Source organism: Pelodiscus sinensis, chromosome 1 (assembly GCF_052426305.1).
Source record: "Pelodiscus sinensis isolate ZL-2025 chromosome 1, ASM5242630v1, whole genome shotgun sequence".
Lineage (NCBI taxonomy): Eukaryota > Metazoa > Chordata > Testudines > Trionychidae > Pelodiscus > Pelodiscus sinensis.
The window spans coordinates 291,762,121-291,786,496 of NC_143052.1; the positions used below are offsets into that span (position 1 = coordinate 291,762,121).

At 41.1% G+C, this 24,376-nt stretch overlaps 2 protein-coding genes across 2 annotated transcripts in view; one reads left to right on the forward strand and one right to left on the reverse strand.

Annotated features, from left to right (window-relative positions):
- Nucleotides 1-24,376, forward strand: part of GTF2F2 (general transcription factor IIF subunit 2) — a 139,724-nt gene that overhangs the window by 47,701 nt on the left and 67,647 nt on the right. Inside the window, exon 6 of the mRNA XM_075918994.2 lies at nucleotides 13,354-13,435. Within this exon, the coding sequence (XP_075775109.1) occupies nucleotides 13,354-13,435 (82 nt within the window). The remainder of the gene's footprint in view (nucleotides 1-13,353; nucleotides 13,436-24,376) is intronic.
- Nucleotides 4,196-5,186, reverse strand: KCTD4 (potassium channel tetramerization domain containing 4). The gene has a single exon (XM_075918995.2). It carries the CDS (start codon nucleotides 5,055-5,057, stop codon nucleotides 4,287-4,289), a length of 771 nt encoding a protein of 256 aa, XP_075775110.1. The 5' UTR covers nucleotides 5,058-5,186; the 3' UTR covers nucleotides 4,196-4,286.

Genomic DNA, 24,376 nt, shown 5'->3' on the forward strand with positions numbered 1-24,376 from the left:
GATGCTCCTTCCTCTCTTCGTTAGGTGGATCCCATCTCTTCCTAACAATCCTTGCGCCCGGAACAGAGTCCCATGGTCGAAGAAACCAAAGCCCTCTCTGCGACACCATCTGCGCAACCATGCATTTACGTCCTCAATTCGACGATCCCTGCCCAGTCCTTTCCCTTCAACAGGTATCTGTCCGGTTTCAAACAGGTTGTTGCTATCATCTTGCCTAATGCAGTATGTCTCCAGTTTTTAAATGTGGAGAGGAAGAAAATTCTTGTCCCCCTGCATAAATCCTTATTCAGATAGCTGAAGGGATTTTGTTTAAACATTTTGGAAGATATGCTTTCAGAGACACAGTTGGACAGATTTCAGACTTGAAAGATGAACATTTTCTTTAAACCAGATGTTTGCAAAAACAGGAATTTGATATGACAGCACATGCTCTCAAGTGCTTGCTATAAAATACAGGTTGAAACTCTCATAACAGGGATTTTCTGGTCTGGCAACATCCATGGTCTGGCACAGATGTTACAGGACCAGAGAGTACCAGTGGAAGGCCAGCAGCAAGGATCTATGTGGAGCGGGCAGGGCAGTGGGCCACCCAGCACGTGGCAGCGGGGATGCCCAGCAGGGTTGGGAGACTGCAGTAGCTCGGTAGGGAAGGGAGCTGCAGCACACAGCTGCCCTGTTTGTCCCAGATCCCAGCATGGTGTGCATGGCTGCCCTGAGGGCCCCAGAGTCCCAGTGCAGTGCCCACAGCTGCCCGGCAGATCCCAGAGTCACTGCAGCGATAGATATCCAGCAGTGTTGGCAGAGCAGTTAGGGCCAGCAGGAAGAGAGGAGCTGGCTGGGAGTCCAGCGGGCCAGGCCGGGAGGGCTGGTAGCAGGGGTCCAGAAATAACTTCCTTTGGTCTGGCAAAATCCCTTATCCGGGACCAGTCAGGCCCAGAGGATGCTGGACCAGGGAAGTCCAACCTGTACTAATACTATTGAGATTTTTACAAGACAATTGGGAAGCTTTCTGATAGGAATTCTTTAATAACCTGAATCTTTGAGACCTAAATAAACCCACAAATTTTATAATACAATGGATAATTTTTTTCTTGATCTTGGGCTTATGATTCTTTTTCTCTGCTGGACAGGTCTGACCTCAAATTCAACTCATGTTTGTGGTGAAGCGTCTTGAATTATTTTAGGTAGTAATGCAACAGATGCTGCAAGGGAGTGGCACCCTGCATTTAAGTCTTGTTAAAGCGTCTATTTAACATCTGTAAAAGCACTGTAGTGTGATTTACTCTTTGTTTATAAAAATATTTGTGATGGGGTTTGGTTTTATGCTATTACAAGTGGGCTGCTGTGGTAATTTAAGTATGCACAGCCATTTTTAATAGTGAAGAACAGTTTTGCTCAGTAATTAAAGACTCACCAGATCTTCCTCTTCCCTCCTCCCCTTTTTTTAAGCTGAAATTTTAAACTAGAGAAAATAGTACTTCTCTGACATTTCTTTAAAGGTCAAATAATAAGTCAATTGAAAAGTTAAGACACTGTCTTCTGTATTAATGCTGGTTACAATCAAAATAAATTTTTATTATTTTCTTTCATTTAAAATTTGATAACTTCATAATGCCCAATTAAGCATTCAGGAGAACTGAAGATTATATCCAAACCATTTAAGAAAATGGATTATTTGATGTCTTCTGAGCAACAGCCTCCTTCAGACTTTGTGCTTATACAGATTGTTTTTGGCAGTTCTGGAAACAAGCTTATTTGTGATTTGTAGGGCAGTTACAGTAGTTTCCTAGGTTGTCTGCCTAGTTACTGTTACCCATTCTAAGTATGGAGATATCCAGTCCACTAACAATTTTCTTGCAGTTTGTTTATAATTGTTTTGTGCTCTGGTATTTCTAGTCTCTTTGCTATAGTTCAGAGTCCATTAAAATCAGCAAATTACAGTATAACCTTAGGGTTACGTCCACTTCGGGAATGGAGGTTGTTCATAACTGTGAACAAAATCTTATGGTGGTGTTTCAAAAAAGTACAATGTAACATTAACTTAAGACCGCTTTGAAACTTGATTATGCAGAAGAAAAATGCTTTTTTTAACCATTTCAATTTAAATGAAACCAAGCACTTTCCGTTTATATTTTTAATAGTTTAAAACAGTACTACACTATATTCATGTGGTTTTTTTTTGTTTTTTTGTTTTTAAATTCTTTTGCTACCTGATTGTGTATTTTCAGTTCCAAATGAGGTCTGTGGTTGACCAGTTTGTAACTCTGGTGTTTGTAACTCTGAGTTGGTAGGGTATCAAACTTGTTGCATGTAAATTTTCACATTCACTTCAGACAGGCATCATCTATATTGCTATGTTTACTAATTTAATGGCTAATGAAGTGTCTTGAACAGTATTCTGATTTGAAAGCACTTTGTGAAAATGACAATATAGTGATCTATTAAAAACTACTTCAATTTAAAGTGATAACTTTACCACTATCAATATGCCATAATTATTTCTAAGTGTGGTACCTAGAATAGAATAATATATGGTTTGAAGTGCTGATGTTTTGCCTTTTGGGGAGGAACTAGAAAGAGATTTCAGTATTTTTTTTTCCCCTCACATGGAAATTCCATCTTGAGACATTAAGGATCTCTGTTTTTGTTTTGAGATTTTGGTCTTTTCTATTATACAAATTAGCTCTAAGAAGAGATACAGTTGTTCCCAGTCATTGTTGAAGTAGTTCCAGGTTACAGAGTAGACACATGGTATATTTTCATTCCACATTAAAAATTGGCTTGGTCCTATCTAAAATTCAAGACAGAATGGTGCTTTCAGCTTGTCCAGTAACAGTTGTGTCCTTCAACATGATTAAAATTTTAGTGTAGTGAGAATCATATTTTGTATGGGAACTTATTTTTTTCCTGTACTGTGGTCATTTTCTATACTAATAAAATAAAGAACTCCAGTTTTTAATAATACTACAGTTTCAAAAAAATAAACAGCATCAATTTCTTCACACTTCTGATTTCAGTTGAACTGTGCATATTTGATAGAGTGAAAGGACCAAATTCAGACTTTGAATAAGCAGGTACAACTCTTGCTGACCTCAAAAGTTATGAATGGGAATTGCACTTGCTTACATGAAGATTGTTTTTGTTCCAACTTTGCTTATTGACAGACATTTAATGATTATTTCTAAATGTATTAATTCTAGTTACACTGTAGAAGATGTATCTTGTTCCCTTAAAAATTATAAATGAAAGAAAGAACTGGATAAATAAGTATATGAGAAGTGGGAGAAATGTTTCATCTGCTCTTTACATTGATGCTTTTTAAATATCAGCAGGCGATCTATTCAGAATTCAAAATTCCACTTACTGGTTAGTAATTCATTATACAAAGCCATAGATCTGTTAATTTGCCACTCTTTATGAACAGCTATGGCAAGTGGAGAATGTCAACTTCAATATTTGAATCTAATACATAATTGAAAGCCTGTTACATTCAATTGTATGGAAAACCTTTTGAATGAACCATTACAACATATACTTTTGAAATATCTTATTCTTTGCATACCTTTATGCATTTATATATTTCCTATAATAAAAAGTTAAGTAAACTAGCAGAAAATTTGGCTTTTGTTATTGGAGGCATTTCTTTCAGGATTTTCAGCAAATGAATGATATAGCTGTAAATTTGATTATTCAAGTACACGAGCTCTGAAGTATGTTTAATTTTTAAAATCGAAAGCCTTTTATGGTCTTTTGCAGTCTTATATTATTGTAGTTTCAATATAATTCAGATTTTAATATATTTGCAGAAACTCTGATGAACACACACAATGTTTTATTCCAGTTAAAATCCAGTCTGAAATTTGTTATAAGCTAAACATGGTTTCAAGCTTGCATATTATATGAAAATACTTTCACCACTATTTAACTGAACAATAAGGTATATGCATGTTAGTCGTACAAGTACACAAAACATTTCAGCTGTATTCTCAGGGTGAAAGATAGCATGAAGAAAAAAATATATGCAAAAGCAGCAGCATTCGATCCATATTTACATTGTTTAGCAGATCATTTTTATTAAATTTGACATAAGATACATGTTCAGCCTTAATAATCTAGAGATGAATTTCATTATGGAATTTACATACCATTAGCTCACATTAATTCATTAGCAGCAGAGCTCTGTGGTACAGGGCTAGTTAGATACATTATTTGTGATGTCTGGATGCTGTAGTTTAATGAGGTTTACTGGCTGCATGCTTGTTGCCTTTGTCTGGTGATAGAAGTAATTACTTGATAAAATGAAGTGCATCGCTGTGAACAATTGACCCCTTGGAACAATCCAGACTGGTCAGCAGTCTAAATCCACATTTTAAAGCCATCATTATAGCTTCAAACTTAAGAGTTTCCAGGGTGCAGACAAAGGTGTTGTCTTCCTTCAGTACTAGTCGTGTACCGTTTTCTGACTTTATGAAGTATTTGAATTGAATGATATTTGAAGATATTGAAAACTCCTCTGGAAAGCCATCCAGCCTGCTTTTGGACACCAGGACAATGCGAGATTTGATTTTTGCTATGAAATCAGGAGCATTGCAAAAGATCCGAAGACCTTGTGAACGGTCGTGACTGTCGGTTATTTCCAGGAAAGTAGTCTCTCTGGATGCTAGCTGTTCTTTCTCCCACCTTGATTTCACTGCATCAGCTAACATCTTAAGCTGAAAAAAATCTGCTTCTTGTGCCAAAAGTTGATTTTCTCGAAACCCCTCTGGTAGAAGAAGTTCTCCATTTCGTAGGAAGTTCAGAATGTGCCTGAAAAGGAGTCCATCCCTGTCTATGAAATAATGGCCATCTGCATCAAACGGACAGAGAATTTTTCCATTTACCACACCTTCAAGAAAAGAGTCTGGGTACTTGGTTAGTGTTTGTTTTTGTGTAATGTACAGGTATCCACCAACATTGAGGGTAATCAGTGACGTTTTACAGTTCATGCCTTCCTCAGTACCCTCAGAGTTGTGCTTTTCTTCATGTTCCTTTTCTCTTCTGTTTATTTTTCGCTCCATTCTTAAATCCAAGAGAAAAAGATAGCTATCTTGCCTTGTTCTTGTGTGCTTGTAAAGAGATATTTTAAAAGCACCTTTATTCAGCTCCAGCCCCGGTGATGGAATGGAAGTGCTGCTGGCATTGCATGGATTGTCAGCTCAGTTTTGCAGTAGGTGGCGTATCAGCTATGTATGCAGTGAGATATCAGGAGTACGGCTGTAAAGGGGAATTTGCATTTAACTGTGTAAGGGGAGAGGATGGATGTAAACGCTGTTTTAATTCTTTTCTTTGAAGTCTACTAGGTTTAAATTATTTTAAAATAACATTTTGAATTGCTATGTACAGAATGGACAATACCTTTTTAACTGACCAGTTAAAATTTTATATTTGCTTTAAAAATGTGTTTATAATGTGGAATTGCTAAAGAATGTTTACCACTGAGTGTGTTGTTGTAGTAGTAGCTTTATTTCCTTTTTTATTTTTTAAGGAATTTTTGGTTTTACATACTACCTTTACAAAAAAGCTAATTGTGTTACTGTTTGATACTTAATCTATTTGATGGAAGATAGCTGAAAACTGATGACCGAGTATGCCTTATGTATAAAAACCCACAGTGGTTTAACATTTTATCAGGAAATGTTTCAAAGTGATATGACAAAGCATTTCTGATTGAATTGGTTTAGCATATAGTGAAAACTATTTTTGTGTTCATTCAGCTGTCCTTAGCAAGGCAAAAAATCTAGCCTTTATTAGGTTTTGTGTCCTTTGATATTTATAAGTCTCTCCCTTACTATCGATTAGAAACTATTTTAGAGAAAAGATACATTTATTACTTTGGTTATGTAAAATTACCAGTAAGGTTAGATTTCATACATTATTTTATATTTAATCAAAACAATTCTGTTGCCATGTGAAACAAAGGGCCAGTGTGCCCATAAAGATCTTTGAATATCACATAATGCTATAGCTTAGCAACACTTCAGTATGGGAGAAAACATTGACAGAGTATACTTGAATTAAATGGCTGTCTCATTTTTCTGTATGAAGCTGAGATTAAAGATTCATTTGAAATTACCTTTTTTTAAAAGGTTTTCCCCTTTAAACATTTGCAGCTGGGGAGAGGAAAAGGAAAGCTGTACAAATGTTTGTGTATTTCCTTAGGGAGTGTGCAGGAGATGGAGAGTAGTGTATGCAGCACACATTCCAAAGCAAGGTAGAGATTCAACTCTTTTTTAGCTTGAACATGGAAATTGGAGATTATGATTTTTTTTTCTCAGAGTGTATTTTTCAGTCAGCAAGCAGATGTCTGTTGCTTTGGCCCGTTAACAGCGAAGTCAAATATCCTTTTGTGAAAATGATTCTCTGTGCCTTTGTTTGTTAAGACTATATCCATACTGCTCCCAATAGATATATTAGCAATTATTTATAGCTACTGGAGAAACACTGCTATAGTGATATTTGTTATTGGTTAATATTACTTTGTGCTTGTTGATGTAAATAACATGTTGATTCTACTTGTTGCCCCCCTACTTCTGTATCCCCAGTTGACAGAGCTACTCTGCTAAATCTTTTCTGCTACTATATGTAACATACTAACCATTATTTTATTTATTAGACTCTGTGTGTATCAGGAAATAAAGTCATTGTTTAAATGTAACACTTTGATACCCTTATTGTGTTTAGTATCTGTTCAATTTGAAGATATTTTAATCATTTAATATCTATTGAATATCTAATATCTTTTGAAAATTTACTTTTTATGGCTGTTAATAAGAGTTAATAAAAGTACATGTAGAGAGAGAAAAAACAGGTGGTGTAGTTTTGACACAAGTTTTATGAATAATACTTTGCCACTTTGGAAGACTTTGCTCAAATCCAGTTAATAGTCAAGTGTCAAACTCCATTTGATCTGTTCAAGTTCAGTGTGGGTTTTAATCTTATAAATGGTAGTGGTAATTGATAAGACCTTTAATTGACTCTGGAGTCATTCTGTTTTGCATGGTGATCTTGCCATCTCTTTGAAGCTAAGCTGGGTCGTAGCTGGATGAGAGATTTCCAAAGAGAGCCCAGATTTGTAAATGATTTTGAAATCCTTTGTGGCAAACTGAGCTGTATAAATTTAAGACAAGGCAGCTGCAAAACAGTATCCATTCCATATTAGCTTCATAGGCTCATTATATTCTGAAGTCTCTGTGTTTGGGGCTGAAATTTTCCAGGTTTGGCCATAGTTAAATATTTTTGAAAGGTCAAGCTAAATCACTTCTGCTTTTTAGAGAGTAAAAATTGTCAGCAAGCTGTTAGCTGCAGACCCAGGAATTGGGGGGGGGGGGGAGGTTGAGGGATAAGGGAGGAGAATTTGTGCGTGCATGCGCGTGCGCGCGCACACACACACACACACACACACACACACACACACACACGGAGGGAGGGAATTCAATTAGCTGCTGATTCAAGGAGAATATCAAGTGTGCCTGTCTTTAAACTTACGAAAATTGCATGAGAGTTAATCTCATCCATACCATACACGTGCACAAAACCTTAACTAGGCCCCCTTGCCATTGACAGTAGGCAGTCTGACAAAACCATATCTGACCTGTCTACAAAATCTGCAATTTTTGTTGTGTTTGTGTCCAACACAGGGCTGTCATTCTTCAAACACTTCTTACTACATTGGATGCATTGTGTTAATGCAGGAATTAGTTGCAGCAAGATGCTGGTTTGCACACTATCTGAGAAGAGGAGCAGCTGTAGTTAGAGCAATGACCACCTGTGGCCCACAGACCACATGTGGTCTAATTAGCAGACAGCTGCAATCCAGCTGTGTGCTAAACGGTTGTAGGGTCCAATGTCAGGTCTACTGCTTAGCCTAGACACAACAAAGCCTGGGATAGTGGGTCACTGCCCAGTGGGGGTTGGATTGGGGCTCCTGTCAGCACCACACAACAGGATCCAACATTCCTGCGGCCAGGCCCTGCCATTGGGGCTTTGCTCTTGACTTGACTCAGTAAAAGGGGTCTCTGGCCTGTGGATGCTGGGCACAGCAGTGTGTGTATGTGGGTGAGGGATGGGCTGCAGTGGTTTTCAACCTTCAGCTCAGATAACACATTATGGGCCAGATATAATGATTGATAGTTTGAGAACCACTGAGCTAGAGGAATCGGGGATCCTTTTTTTTTTCCCCCTGCTGAGATATTCAGGAGATCTAACTGGATCATTACAATGTCCTTTCTTGGTACAAAAATCAAAGGATATATGTAAGAGTTGCTTGTAGGGTTTTAGGACCACAAGAATGACTCCAACTTGTGGAAGCTGACATTCTACTGGGCATGTCAAGAAATAGGGGAATATGAGTGTTTCATTCCAATCTAATACTTATTATACATTTTCAGTACCCAGCCCAAACCCATATGTGTACTTGTCTTCATACAGTAACATCTATCATCTCTGTCCTCTATGCTGTCCTCTTTCCTTGAAATATTCTAGCAGTGCAGTGCATTGTGGTGCATGCTACTAACCTTAGATGGGGCTAGCTTATGGTGAAGCCCAAGGACTAACTCTGACAAGGACTGAAAAACTCTTAATATCTGGCAACAGTATGGTTTGCCTGGAGTAGGTGAATTGGTTGACTAGAGCTCATGCCTAGCTAACATTAATCCTGCCTTACACTCAGTTGTAGTGCACATGAGTCATGTTTCCCCCACACTTTTCAAACTATCCTCCAAATGCCTGAGAGAGGTAAAATCATATAATCTCTCACCGGGACTTACTGAATAGTGATAGAAATGTAGCCGTGTTAGGGACTTACTGAGACACTCCCAAAAGGAGACTGAGTTAAGACTACTGTATGTGGTTTGGGAGAACATTACCTGACAATGTTTTTCCTGACCTTCAGAGGTCTAGGCATAGGTTTATTTCACATTCTAAGGGTACAAGTCACTGCAGGTTAACCTGGACGCTGTGACACCACAAGTGTTTAGTGGGGGGCAGTTTTTGTTTTTTTTAGGAAGTGGTAACAATGAGGTGGGCATGATTCAGAGCTGAATGTTATGGTTTTCCTGGGAACACCTTCCTATCTCTGTTACTTGTTTGGCCCCCCTTCTGCCCAGTGGAGTGAGGGGTCATGTGGAGGGGGAACAGTGCTAATCATAGGTTGTCAGTGTACCACATACAAGCTGGAGGTGGCAAAGGGGAGAAAAGCTCCAGACTCCATTGCTGCTTCAGGGGTTAGGAGAAGGGTCTCTGCCAGTGAGAATGGGATAGGATCATCAGTTAAAATAGAAAAAGAATTTTAAAATTATTTAGGCAAGATTGATGACTTCAGGTGAGTCTGAAGGGAGTGGGTGTTGTCCACAAAAGCTCATGATTCTGTAAATATATTTTTGTTAGTCTCTAAGGTGCTACAGGACTACTTGTTGTTTTTTCCAGACAATGGTACCCCTTTCAGGAGCCTGATTTGTCTTACACACCATAAGTTTCACTTCCCCTAAAAACTACTAGCTTACAAAATCAAATGTAAGCATACAAAAGTGTCACAGCACGCTGTTGCTGAAAAAATGCTTGCTTTGTCATTTTTACCATATAAATATAAATCAATTGGAATATAAATATTGTACTTATATTTCAGTATGTAGTATATAGAGCTGTATAAACAAATCACTGTGTATATGAAGTTTTAGTTTTTAGTGACTTCACTAGTGCTTTGCATGCAGCTTGTTGTAAAACTAAGCAGATATCTAGTAGATATGAGATAATGTAACCCTTAGAAGATCACTATGTACAGCACAGGTTGAGAACCACAGACCTAGAGCAGCTGGACTATAATGTTCTAGTTGCAAGAAGGGGTGACAGAGGAGCCTGTGCCAAGATGTTGACCCAGAGAGGCCAAGGAAAGAGTGCTGAAGCCTACCCAGACTAAGAAAAGCTTAAAAGCATACAGTTCTACTCTGTTGGGACTCAGACATAGCAACCTGGTGCATGTTCAGTGTGGAAAGCTTTACCTGGGTTGTGATGTGGAAGCAAGAAAGAAGGTGGGATCATTATGGGAGTGTGTAAGCATTTTAAAAGAGACTTTTTCAAGCACCAAAATTTTCTGTTCTTAAACTGAAAGTCAAGAGCAGATCTGTTAGTCTGTTCTGGATAAAACCAGATACAGTCTGATGCTTGAGTTCTGCTGAGCTGTGATACACAAATCCATTCCATTAATAACTGAGAAGGATGTTAGATAACATCTGCCAGGTATAAACATTTTAAATTCTGCTCATCTGTATAATTGGCATCCAGAAGTCCTAAGTGTTGGCTGAGGAAATCTCTGGTCCACTGGTATTAATTTTTAAGAAATCTTAGAAGACTGGAAAATCAACAATATTCAAAGGGAAGTTAACAATTGAAACAAATTACCAAAGGAGATGGAGTATTCTCCTTTTCTTGATGTCCTCAGATCAAGACTGGATGCCTTGCTATAAATTATGCTTAAGCTAAGCAAAAGTTACTGGGCTTTATAAAGGATAATTGGGTGAATTTTAATGGTCAGTGGTACACGGTAGATCTGATTAGGTGATCCTTAAAGTGTTTAAACCCTGTGAATCTGTGGAAGAAGAATTTGTTTTCATACAACTTCAGCTCTGAAAATAAAGAACTGTCAGAAAAGCCAAATTCTGCTTTCTGGTTGTTGTTGTTTTTTTTTTTTTTTTTTTTTAAGGATTTAATTCATTTATTAAGCAAAGCAAAAAAGGGGTAAATACAACCCTGGTAAGTGCTTGCGGTCAGATGATGGTACTCTGCAGTGTAATTAAGGAGACCAGAGTTAGATTTTTAGATTTCAATAATAAATAATTCAGTCATCCAGCCATTGAAAAACAATAGCTTGCAAAGGCAAGTTAGTGAATCTTAAGGTTCTTGAGCCTAGGGGGTTTTCCTTTGGAAGGATATTTGAGTATAATGATATGAGTTTGGCTTGATATATCAAGATTAGGACACTCAGAGCTGAGTAAAATGCTATCCTTTATCATGTTACAGTTGCTTTAGGTTAGGCTCTCTAAAGAAAGAGTGTATTCGGATGTGTTGTTCTCTCTATACACAATAGGGAGGATTGACATTAGGGCATAGTTAGGAGGGGGTATTTAAAGTATGCTGTAGGCATGGATTGGTCACCTGTGCTTGCTTTATTTTCAGTACTTCTCTTGGATTTTTAGGATTATTTTTCATTTCCCAGAGTTGGACAGTGCCATTGCACTACCCTGTCAGTCATTGCTAATGTTCTGGGCAAGAGCTTGTTGCCATCCAAGCACAAAGTGCCTGTGTGCTGCTAACAGTTGGTAGCGAACATGGAGTTCATTACAGTTTACAATAATCTGTTTTTTACAGATCAACATAAATGTTTGTTTTAACTTCGTATTATTTCTTTTGGAAAGGGGATTGTTTCATTATTTTAGAAGATAGATAACTCAGTTCTAGAATTGAGTTAACACGCCAGTCTCTGAAACAACTTTGGCCCTGGCTCAAATTAGTGAGATGGCAGGGTACAGCATTCCTGGTAGTTGCCAGATTCTGCTCCTGTACTGTTAATTCCTTTGTTGATACTATGAAGATTTTTCATGCACGTGTGGAGAAGTTGGAGCCAGAATAACTGAGAGTTAGTAGTCCAGGCAGGACTGCTCCTGTGCTGGCAGCTCCTCTGGCACTGTACGACTTAGAGGCTCTCATGCCCTTCCCATCTGAGGAATTCTTCCTCAGATGGTTCTATGTCCAAGTTTTCAAAAACCTTTCCTAAGAAGGGGACAGTTTGGCTCTACGTGGGGCTGTTAAATCTCCACACACCATTCTGCATTATTTACTCCTATCTTCATCATTAAAAAGTATAAATGAAGGCAGCCCTTGGTTGAAATACAAAGGATAGGTAAAAACAAAACAAAGTACAAGTAGATGTGTGTGCGTTTCATAGGTATTAAAATTAAGTTTAAAAAACAGATGTGAATGTTGAGGTAAAAGCTGAAGTTCTGTTGTGTTCTGCCACTGAAGCCAGCCAGTTCACATGAAGTTAGATAACTATCCAGTATTTCTTTTCATCTTCACTGTTCCATGTGCAGTTGTATACCTTATTTACTGTATGCCATCAAATTGCTGCACTTAATACAGAGTTTTTAAATGTTCTGTTAGCTTTTCTGTTTGATCATTGCCATAGTATCCTAGGGTATGTCTAGACTACATCTCACTGTCACCAGAGGGATATAAATTAGACATACTGACATTGCAAATGAAGTGGGGATTTAAATTTCCTGTACTTCATTTGAATAAAAATGGCCACCACATTTTGCCGAGTCAGCAGTTTGTCAGCACAAAGCGGCTTTCAAGACGGGGATTAGGTGACAAAGAAAGCTTTTGTCAGCCGATCCCTTATGCTGCATAAAACCAGATCCAGAGAGGCCAAGGAAAGAGTCTTGACAGCTGCTTTTTGCAGACAAACTGCTGACTCGGCAAAACGCGGTGGCCATTTTTATTCAAATGAAGCGCGGAAGATTTAAATCCACACATCAATGTTGGTATGTCTAATTTACATCATTCTGGCAATAAAGAGATGTAGTCTAGACATACCCCTGGTACTTTGTAAATATTTAATTAGTGTCTTTTCATACCACCCCTGTAGGGTAGGGAAGTTTTGTGCCCATTCTATAGATGGGGAAGTTAGTCAGAGTAAGAACAAAAATGTTTTAGAAGTGTATCTATTTATTTTGGATGCCTTAGTGATTGGATACTCATCTTAAGCTGCTTAGGATATTTCTGCATTGCAGTTAAAAACCCAAGGCTGACCCATGCTATCTGACTTGGTCATGCAGGGCTTTGGGTTAAGGAGCTATATAATTTCAGTAAAGATATTTGACCTTGGGCTGGAGCCTGGGCTCTGGGACCCTATGAGGCTGGTCCCAGATCTTGAGCTGAAGTCTGAACCTGAAGGTCTACATGGCAATTAAACAGCCTGTGAGTCTGAGTAGTTGGCATGGGACAGCTGCAAGTTTTTCTTTACAGTTTAGACATAGCCTCTGGTACTAATTTTTGAGAGATGCTTGTGGAAAAATTTGGTGTCAGTAACTTGCCCAATTTCACATAAGATACCCATGGCACAGTTGAGATGGAACACAAAATCTGTTGCAATAAGGTACGCATATCAAGTGTATCATTCTTCAGCTCCCTAAGTATCTGAATGGAACCGACATAATAATTTGTTTTGTTTTCTAAACTGAGCATAAATAGTAAGACAGTAGTTGAAAAGATAATGTATACATCTATGTTCTATAATAAATATGTTTCTTTCTATTTAAGACAAACTATCACTGGAAGGAATAGTGGTTCAACGTGCTGAATGCAGGCCTGCAGCTAGTGAAAATTATATGAAACTTAAAAGGTAGGTGCACTTCTATTGTCAGTGAATCTGTAATATCCTATTTTGATATTTTATCTCCTTTCCCAGTAAGAACCAGATGACTTTCTGTAAAATACAACTATTTTCTTTGTGTGGTTTTGTTTTTGGTTTAAAATTGGACTTAGGTATAACACTGTGCATAGTGAAGTGATTTTCAAACTTTTTGAGCTGAGCTCCCTCTATACAATTTTTGGTTGTGTCTCCAAACCCAGACAAAGAAGTGAGTCAAAAGGTAGAGGTGATGCTCTCTCCCTGACTACTAACCCCTGTGGTATCAGAGTCCTCCCAACTTGAATGTTCCTCTGCACCCCTCTCAGGAGGCATGCCTCATAGTTTGAAAACCTCTGGTATAGTGTGTGTGTATAAATATATATAAACTTTGTAAAATATAAAATGAAAAGGAATACAGAAAGATGCAATTTAAAGACTTTTTCATGGGCATGAGTAGGATGATAATATTAAGTGGTGTTGCAGATCGCCCAAAATGAGGAACAATAAAACTCTGTTATACTGTTCCGTTATGTATGAGCATATTTAAGAACATGAGAATGGTCATAGTGGGTTAGCCTAATGGTCCATCTAGCCCAGTATTCCGTCTTCAGACAGGAGCTGATGCCACATGCTTCAGAGAGAATGAACAGAACACAGCAATTTATCCAGTGGTCCATCCTGTTGTGCAGTCCAAACTTCTAATAGTCAAAGAATTAGGGATGCCCACAACATAGGGCTGCATCTCTGACCATCTTGGCTAATAGTCCTTTATGGACATGTACTACATGAACTCACATAATTTTATTTTTGAGCTCAGTTATACATTGACTTTCAGGCATCTTCTGACAACAAGTTCCACAGGCTGACTGTGTGTGTGAAGAAGTACTCTCTAGCATATGTTTAAAACCTGCTGCCTATTATTTTAATCGGGTGACCCCTAGTTCTTGTGTTATGGGAAGGAGTAAATAACACTTTCCTGTTCACTTTCTCCATAACATTCCTGATTTTACAGACCTCTGTATTGCCTTTTAGGTGTGTTTTTTTTTTGCCTAAGATGAACAGTGTCAGTTGTGTTCATCTTTTCTCATCAGGATATGGAGTAGCTCTAATAATCATTCTTGTTGTCCCTCTCTGTACTTTTTCCAATTCTAATGTACCTTTTTTGGGTTAGGGCTACTATTTCTTGCTCACAGTATTCAAAGGGTAGATGTACCATGGATTTATATAATAGCATTCTGATATTTTCTGTCTTATCTCCTTTCCCTAATGACATTGGGTTTTTGATTGCCACTGCATATTGAACAGATGTTTTCAGAGAACTATCCACAATTACTCCAAGATCTGATTCTTGAGTGGTAACAGCTAATTTAAACCCCATCATTTTGTATGGATAGTTGGAATTATGTTTTTAATAGTGTATTATTTTGCATTTATCAACATTGATTTTTATCTGCTTTTTAGGTTTCCAAGTCACCCAGTTTTGAGAGAACCCTTTGTAATACTTCAAAATTAGCTTTGAATGTAGGTTTATTCAGATATAGATGTCTACTAGATGCCCTTCCTGCTGAAATGCTGCCTATCAGTAAGAGTCTGATAACTCCATTGGACTAATTTAATTAAATGGAGTGTAACTTTCTGATGATCCTAAGTGGCTTCTGCAGGGAATCACAGAACACAGGCTATGAAAACTGGGGGTCGTTTTAGTGCTTGGTTTTCCTTCCAAACCAAGTTTTAGAAATCGTAAAGGCTTCACAGATAATCCGTATGCCTAAAATGGGGAATAGTGCTAGGAAAAGTACTAGGTAATATTTTTGGGAGTGATACAAAGGCGTCTGTCTGGCTGAAGTCACTCAGGAGCTTTTGGAATTTTCACTTCATATGGAGAATCCATTGTGTATGTGTGAAAGAGAGAGAGAGATCTGCAGGTTAATTATGTATTCTTTAACAAAAGTGATTTGTTTTATCAGTTCTAAATTTATTTTTCAGTTTAATTAAATACCTCCTTAGTCTTGTATTTTGAGGAAGTGTAATAGGTGATTTTGATTTACTTTCCATATCACATTAATTAATTGTGTGTACCTCTGTTATGTACTCTTATTTATCTTCTCTCTAAATTAAACAGTCCCAATCTTTTCATTATTGTGTGTGGGTGTCCATGTGTGTAATTTTTATATGCTGATTTCCTAGTCATTTCTGCAGGCTCACTATTGCAGCTACTTCATGTGTAAAAAGTTCCTAACCATCAGGGTAGTCAAACACTGGCATAAATTGCCCGGGGAGGTTGTGGAATCTTCCTCTCTGGAGATATTTACGAGTAGGTTAGATAAATGTCTATCAGGGATGGTCTAGACAGTATTTGGTCCTGCCATGAGGGCAGGGGACTGGACACGATGACCTCTCGAGGTCCCTTCCAGTCCTAGTATTCTATGATTCTATTATTCATATTGTCAGTGCTCTAATGGTTTCTGCCAATCACACAGAATGGCGTTTGAGCTATGCTGAATCTTTATTGAAGGAGCTTCAGAGGGTAGCTGAGTTAGTCTGTTACAGAAAAAAAACAACAAATGGTCTGGAAGCACTTTATAGACTAATAAAACAAGTAGATGGTATCGTGAGCTTTCGTGGGCACAGCCCACTTCTTCAGATGACCGGAGTTCTGAGTAGGGGATATGAAAACTCGAAATAAATAGGAGAGGGGGAGAAAAAGAAAAAAGGACGGGGGTATGAGACAGAGTATCATTAAGTATCTGAAGAATGGGGACTTAAACCTAAGCAGATAAAAATCAAAGTAAATAGATAGATTGCTAAGACAGGAAGGATACCACTCAGAGAACTGATAGCACCTTCAGTGGTTATTAAGTAGGTAGTGTCCTAGCCAGCCTATGTCACGATTGAGTCCATTAGCATTTGAATTGAATTTGTGGATGTGCTGGGATGCCAGTCCTTCCCTATGAATCTGGCTTGTGGAGCTGCCCTGTGACAAGACAGCCGCCTGCAGGTCTGTTAAACTTTGGTTAGGCAAGCAGAAATGTTCACCAAAAGGCTTCTGTGTGTTCCCTTTACATATATCTGATTCGTGTCCATTGATTCTTTCCTGCGGAGATCATCCAGTTCTTCTTGTATATAGTGTAGTGGGGCACTGTTGGCATTTGGTGGCATAGATCAAATTACTAGATGTGTAGTCAAATGACCCTTTGATTTTGTGGTTTATGTTGTTTGCTTCAGTGATGAATTCGTCAGTGTAGATATGTGGGCAGAGTTGGCATCTTTTTTGGTTGCAGGGCTGGGTTCCTGGAGGCTTATGATGTGGTTGTGTGGCATGGTTATCAGAATATGTTTCAGGTTAGGGGATTGTCTGTAAGCAAGACCTGGCAAATTCAAATATAGTATTTATCTGTTCCAGAATGGTTTTAATCCTATTTCCTGAGCTGAACAGATTCTTGTTCTTTATAAACTATCTCCTATTAGTAGATCACGCCAGGTTCATATGGGAAGGTTGCAACAGGAGGCAAAACAGCTTTAATGAAATATTATCTTAACTTTGAATTTGTTGGCATTTTACATTCTCATATCTTGCCTGCAAACATTTACCTGCCCTGGACTATCATTTGTGTCTCTTGTAACAGAGAAATGCCTACAGGAGCAAGAAACACAAAAAAGAATAAAAAATTGAACACAGTTTTCCTCCTAAGACGTGCAGTGTGGCAAGCTGAAAACTGACTGTAGTGCTGTTTTTCTGGTAGAAAGGTTGTCAGGCTTTCCCTGCCTACATTTGAACTTCTGACTTTATTAGAAATTTCTTATCTTTGAGCATTGAGTGGAGCCAAAAATTCTCTCAAGGTGGAACTGAATTTGATATTTAACAGACCTGGCATTCACAACTGTTAATTTTTTCTTCACTTTGCCTAGTGGAAATAGATAAATATTTAGATGTTGATACTAACTTCCTTTGCTTTCTCCAAATCCCTACATGCTATAACAGAACAGGGATAGGCAACCAGGAATAGTGGGTGGGCCACATTAGTGGCCCTCCTTCATCTCAGTGGGCCACAGCAGCCCACAGCCCACTGGAGTTCCACTTGTGTCTCGTTGGTCCCTTTTTGTTTTCTCTTCTCTCCCACATGCCTCTCGTTATCCAGAGTCCTGCACTTACCTGCTTTTCCCCCTCCCTCTCAGCCCTTTCAGAGCATGTGAATTGCTGCGTGATTCGCTCTGCAGTACTCTCTCCTCCCCCTCTCTCCCAGAGATGTAACACTTGCAAACACCTGATTCCTGGCCTTCCAGCTTGAGAGGGAGGAATGGAGACAGAGCTTGAATCAGGCAATTTGCAGCTTCTCTGAAAGTGCTGGGAGGAAAGAGGGACGAAAAGGTAATGCAGGGCTCCTGTGTCCAGGTACATAAGAGATGCATAGGGAAGGTGGCAGCTAGAGGGTCCACGATCCACAGGTAGCCCAACACTGCTACAGAACAAGTGTAAAGACTTATTGTATAGGTTATGAGATTGATATTTATAAAACTTTATTTCCTTCATATTTTTATTTATTATTTTGCTTTAGAAGAGATGTGCTTCCTGAGGTGGAATTATTAATAAGAAGGCAAGAAGGGATAAGAATTGGCTAGGCTTTAACTTCTATAGCAATAAGGTTGGTGCAGGAGAGAAGTGCAAAACTCTAATCAGAAACAGAACCTCTTGAGGGAGGTATCACTTCTGAAACTGCTTTATTTGTCTATCTTACACAGATTATCAATAGCAGAAGAGTTTATCACGGGGGGGAAAATGATGGTTTTATCAAAATTCTCTAAAAAAGAATGATTAAAATTAAGGAAAAGCTATTGGAACAAACAAGCAGTGTAAACTAGAAGAAAAAAAATGGAAAAGAAGCTAAATTTCTACACAGATATTGAATGTCTGCCAATCTGGGCCAACCAAGTCCATGCTCAGTACCAGTGAAATTTAATTACTTCTTCCTTGACAAGGTGCTGACCTCTTTAAAAATTCTGAGTGCGCTGACTGACTGACATTTCAATTCATAGCTAAAAATGAACACTGCATTCTGATGTCAGGTTCTTTGCAAACGCCAGCACAAAAGCAGAAGACATGGATAATTTGCTTGATCTGTTACTTTGTTGACTTTTTTCCTCTAGCTCTGCTCAAGCTGTTGGCCTCTCTCCTTGGTCGGAGACCTCCTGGACTATGACGGGGGGGACTGGGTGGATCCCCAGGCGCTCGCTCAGCGCATGTGGTTCTCCACCCTTCGAACCCCCTTGCGCCTACTCCAGGAGGTGAAGGCGGCTTTGCCGCGGCCCGCTCTCGATTTCCTACAGAGAGCCCTGCGAGAGGGTACGCCCCACCCCTCCCCTCCTGCAAAGCCTCCGTCCCTTATTATCGGGCCCCTGTTCCGTGGGCCCCCCTGGCCTCCTCATCCCTGGACCCCCAGCCGGCTGCAAAATCTGCAGCCGGTCTGCTTTCAAACCGCGCCAAGACAACATCTGTACACGATCGTGCTTCACACCCTGCATTTCCCCACCCTCATGTCCCGCCCCGATACAAAGTGGCGGGACTATGTAAGACCTGTAGAGGGTGGGGAACCCCGATGGGCCAGCATCTATTCTGATCTAATTCCGCGGCCCATCGGGGACATCAGTTGGCGGCTCCTTCACGGAGCCGTGAGCATGGGCATGTACTTGGCGCGGTTTACCCCCATCCCAGACACCTGCCCCTTTTGCGGCGTGAGGGAGAACCTGGCGCATGCCTACCTTGAATGCGCCAGGTTGCAGCCCCTATTCCGGCTCCTCCAGAACCTCTAATTGAGGTTCTGGCTGCACTTCTCCCCTCACCTTTTCCTGTACGCACACCCTATCCGTGGCCCCACAAAGTCGCGAGACCTCCTCGTCAACCTGCTCCTGGCCCTAGCAAAGACTACCATCTACAATACCAGGAGCAAGATGGTGGACGAGGGGGTTCTCTGCGACTGTGGGGCCTATTTCCGTTCCTCCCTGGTTTCACGAATCCGGGCAGAGTTCCTCTGGGCGGCGTCCACTGGCTCCTTCGATAGCTTTGAGGAGCAGTGGGCGCTGTCCGGGGTTCTCTGCTCGGTGTCCCCATCCGGTTCCCTAGTTATAAACCTTTAGCCTGCACCCCTTGTCCCTTTCGTCATTTTTTGTCCGAAGTAATTGATTGAGCACGGGTCCAGTCGTCCCTCCCGCAAGGCTGGGGGGAGGGGCTTTTAGAAAGTCGGCGGGCTTTGCCCTCCCACTCTCCCGTGTCCTCAAATAGGCCCCATATAATAAGCGCATATAATTACCTATACATGCATTCTCTCCAAATGTAGTATGTGTATCAACTGCTGATCAGTTATTTGAGGTAGGCCACTTTTGGGTTCAACTTTAGATTTGATCTGCCAGTGTATCCAGGATTTTTAAGCACATAGATTAACATCTTATTCTTGAAATGAAATTCAGCATATGTACATATAACAATTTATTGCATTTGGGTTGTTCATTTTTGTTTTTAAAATCATAACTCACGTTTATGCCAAAAACGAGGATACTATCTTTTAGTTGTATAATACAATTTTAGCCCACTGTTTTATTACAGTATTTTCCTTATATAACTTACACAAAATTGTCTTAAGTTTGGGTTTTCTAGTTTAAAAAAAAAAAAAAAAACTGTCCTTAGGAGAGGTATTTTGTGTTCCTACAAAGTACCTGGAGAAACAACAACAAAATTACTGCCTCTAGTAGTGAATACTTTAAAGATTTGCAGTACATTTAATAATGGTACTTATGCTAATGATATTTAAGGTTGAGTAGCTAAGTACTGGGGTCAGGATACAGTAGAGTCTTGATTATCCGACCTTCCTTTATCCAACATTCCGTATTATCCGACCTGCCTGTGGCCACCCAAGGCAATTGTGCGGGCGGCGGAGCCAGCAGAGCGGAGTGCAGAAGGGGAGGTGCCAGGCAGTGTGGAGACAAAGGCGGTGAGAGAAGAGGGAGGAGAGAGCAGGGCCAAGCGGCAGGATGCCGCAGCCCAGCCGCCCCCGCCCCCTGAAGGTCTCGGGGCACCCCGACCTCCCCTATCTCTCCCGGCCAGCCACGCTGCCCCCCAACCTCCCCAATCTCTCTTGGCCATCTTTTGTCCCATTTAGGTTGGATAATTGAGACTCTACAGTACCTGGATTCTGTGCTTGGTTTGTCACCGACATACTGTGTGAACTTTGGATAAGACAGTTCACCTTTCTTTGCTTCTTTTCTCCACTCGCCCTTTGTGTGTCTCATTTGTTTAAGCTGTTGGGGGACCAGTTCTGTCTATTCCTGTGTGTTTGTACTATAATATAAATAAGCTATCTGTGACGGATTGGATTGCAGACATCTCTTTGAGACTGTCACCCAGTGTGTTAATCATACCACTGAACCCACCTGCCTGCCCACCGGAGTGCCCCACTACCCTGTCCTACTGGATCGGAAGCTTTTGGTCTCTCCCAGCAAAGGCACAGAGTTGGGGTAGCAGCCACCCAGCAGATGCTGATAACACAGATGTTGATAACAGCCCTAAGAGGGCTCAGCTACAAGGACTTGACAGTATCCAGAAACACAGCTCTCAAAAGGGACCAAAAACCCAAATAAATCCATCTGTGTATTATATGTTTTACACAGAGAGCGCTCAGAGAGGTTGCTTCCTTTATCAGTAAAAGAAACATATGCACAGTATAGGTTGGACCTCCCTGGTCTGTCACTGTCGGGACCTGAGGTCCCAAACTAGGGAGTTTGCTGGACCACAGGAGGTCAGTGCTCCCCTGCTGGCTGTCCCTGACTGGGGCCACCTAGCCGTAACCATCCCCACTGCCATAGCCAGTCCTGCTTCTACTGGGGCTTTCCTGGGGCTGGCTGGCCGTAGCCTGATCCTGCTGCTGCAAGGGGTTCCCTAGGTGGGGCAAAAGCTCCCTGTTCACTGCCTGGTCTTGCTGATTCTGGGGGCTCTATAGCTGAGGCAGGACTCCTTGCCCTTTCCTAGCCCTGCTGATGCTGGGGATTCCCCAGCTGGGCCCAGCCAGGGCTCCCCAGCCCTGTGTTCTCCCAGCTGGCTCCCACTCTCCTCCAGGGCTCTTCAATCCAGCAACATCTGTGGCCCTGCCAGACCATGGATGTTGCTGTATCGGAGAGTTTCAGATTTGGGAGGTTCAACCTGCAAGTATAAAAAGTAAAATTTACGTGATTGCAAGTGAAAACAGACAAGTCAAAGCAAGTTATTAGTCTAAAATAAACAAAACACACCAGTTAAGCCTAATACACTGAGCAATTGTTATAGATCATATTTCTCACCCTAGTCCTTATTTCAGGGAAAATCCTTCGAGTCAGAGTTGATCTTTACTCTGGCCTGGGCCTAACAGTTTCTTGTGTATTCTCTTAAGGTGAGGAAGCATTTCAAAAGCAAGCTGAAAATTACTTCCCATCCCTTTAATAGAATTTTCCAGGATACGAATCCTTTGTTTAATTTTTCCCGTCCCCATGGAAAAATACCAAATTCAAGATGGATTCCAGCACCAGGCATCATCTATCATTTTCCCATTCGTCTGCTCAGCCTGACCTTTCTAGGAATAAAGGAGGCCAGAAACAATCATTCTGAGGGGGCATCAATGATAGCACCCCAGTCCTTTCTCAGGATCTTCCCTCCCACTCCTTTCCTCAACTACCTGTGCCCTTCTGGTCAGTCTGGTCTTGGCTGATCTGGAACTGTTGGGTACTCGACGTAGTATTGTCATCCAACAATTTGTGGCCAGCCTTCTCTCTTCTCCTCCTCTCCCCCCTCTGCCCCCCCACACACCTTCCTCATCCCTCTTCAAGGACCCTTCTCATGAGCAACTTCACATCCAAGAGGTCCAGAAGCTCTGCACCTGGGAATGGTGGAGGTGATCCCTTGAGTCATGAAAGGAACAAGGCTATATTCCCGCTACTTCCTAATCTCAAATGCAAAGGGGGTCCTCAGACCCATTTTAGACCTGCATCACCTCAGAAAGTTTCTCAAGAAGTTGAAGTCTCCTTGGCCTCCATCATTCCCTCTCTGGATCTGGTAGACTGGTACGTTGCTCTTGACTGAAAGGACACATTTCCATTTTCCCAAGACACAGGTGCTTCCTCTGTTTTGTACTGAGCCAGCACCATTTCCAGTTCACATTCCTGCTCTTTGGTCAGTCGTCAGCCCCAAGAGCATTCATAAAGTGCATAGCACTAGTGGCCACTTACCTGAGGCACTGGCGTATCTGAATATACCCATACCTCAGTAATTGACAGATAAACAGCCAGTGCCAGGATCAGATACAGCAGCATCTTGATCAGGTTTGTTCTACCTGATGTGACCCGGGGTTGTTAATAAATGAGAGAATCAACCTTAATTCTATGGCATTGCATAAAAATTTATTGGAATGGTCCTCAACTGTGTTCAGGTCAGGGCCTTCCTGCCCAAGGCTCAGTTCCAAGTCATGGCAGACCTGATCTCATGCATGCAAGCCCATCCTCTCACCATGTGCCTGCAATTGTTAGGCCACATGGTGGCTTGCACTAATGTGGTTTGGCACACACAACACCAACTCGGTCTTTGCAGGCATGGCAGGTGACAGTCTGTGTCCCCAACGGATAGTGTGAACTGTGTAGTCAGGGTCCCCGACAGCCTGTTGTCATCACTTATGTGGTGGCTCAATCCAGCATTGATGTTGGAGGGATTTCCCCTTGCATCTGTCTCCATTGTTGACCTTTGTCTCTGATGCCTTGGATCTGCAATAGGGAGCCCACCTGAGAGATTTTAGCGCACACTGTCATTGGTCAGGTTTACATTGCTGCCTACACATTGTCAGGGAACTCAGAAAGGTTTTCTTGGCCTGCTAAGTCTTCCTACCTCACATAGAAGACAGAGTGGTCCAGGTCCTGATGGACAGTATTGCGACTGCGTTCTATATCAACAAGGAAGGTGGAGCCAGATCTTCTGCCCTTTGCCAAGTAGCCCTCAGGTTTTGGGACTTCTGTGTACAACACAACATCCAGCCCATAGCAGCACATCTCTCCAGGGCTGGGAACACTTTGGCAGATCGCTTCAGCAGGGCCTTCTCATCTTGCCACAAGTGGTCCCTCCATCCAGATGTGGTCATCTTCCAGGAGTGGGGAACTCCCGGGTGGACCTGTTCGCATCCAGGCAAAACAGGAATACCACGTTTTCTGCTCAATTCAGGGATCAATGGAAGCTACTTGTCCGATCCCTTTCTGCTTCTGTGATCTGGGGCTTTGATGTGTATCTTTTCTTTCCCCCCTCCACCCCCAGTGCTGTTAATTCACATGGTCCTTATGAAGATGAAACAGGGCAGGGTGAAGGTGACCCTAATAGCACTGGCTTGGCCATACCAGCACTGGTTCAGCATGTTTGCAGCTTCTACTCAGGTCAGATCTACTGTCCCCAAACAATGGCAGTCTTCTGCATCTGAACCTGGCAGCACTGCGCCTGATGGCTTAACTGACACATGTTTAAATGCAGAGGAGCAGGAGTACTTGACCAGTGTCCCAACAGGTTCTGTTGGGCATTAGTTAGCCCTCCACCAGGGCAACCTGCCTGGCCAAATGGAAGCAGTTCACCTGTTGGACCTCAGATAAAGGCGTTTGGCTTGAGCGGACCTTACTGTAATTAATTCTGGACTATCTTCTGCCTCTCAAGCTCAAAGACTCGTCCCTTTTATCTGTCTAGGTCCACTTGACCGCTATCTTAGCCTTCCACATACCGCTTGTTAATTAGCCCTTGTTTTAGTATTTTTTTCTTACATAATTTAGATGATAAATTTTGTTAGTAACTGATGGGTGCCACAGTGGCACACGTCCGAACAATTGCACATGACATCAATATTGGTGCACAAGACAAAACTCACTCCACTCACAGATGGAAAATCT

What these genes read in the sequence shown, in the direction of transcription:
- KCTD4 (XM_075918995.2), bottom strand. Translation starts at nt 5,057, where the DNA reads ATGGAGCGAAAAATAAACAGAAGAGAAAAGGAACATGAAGAAAAGCAC.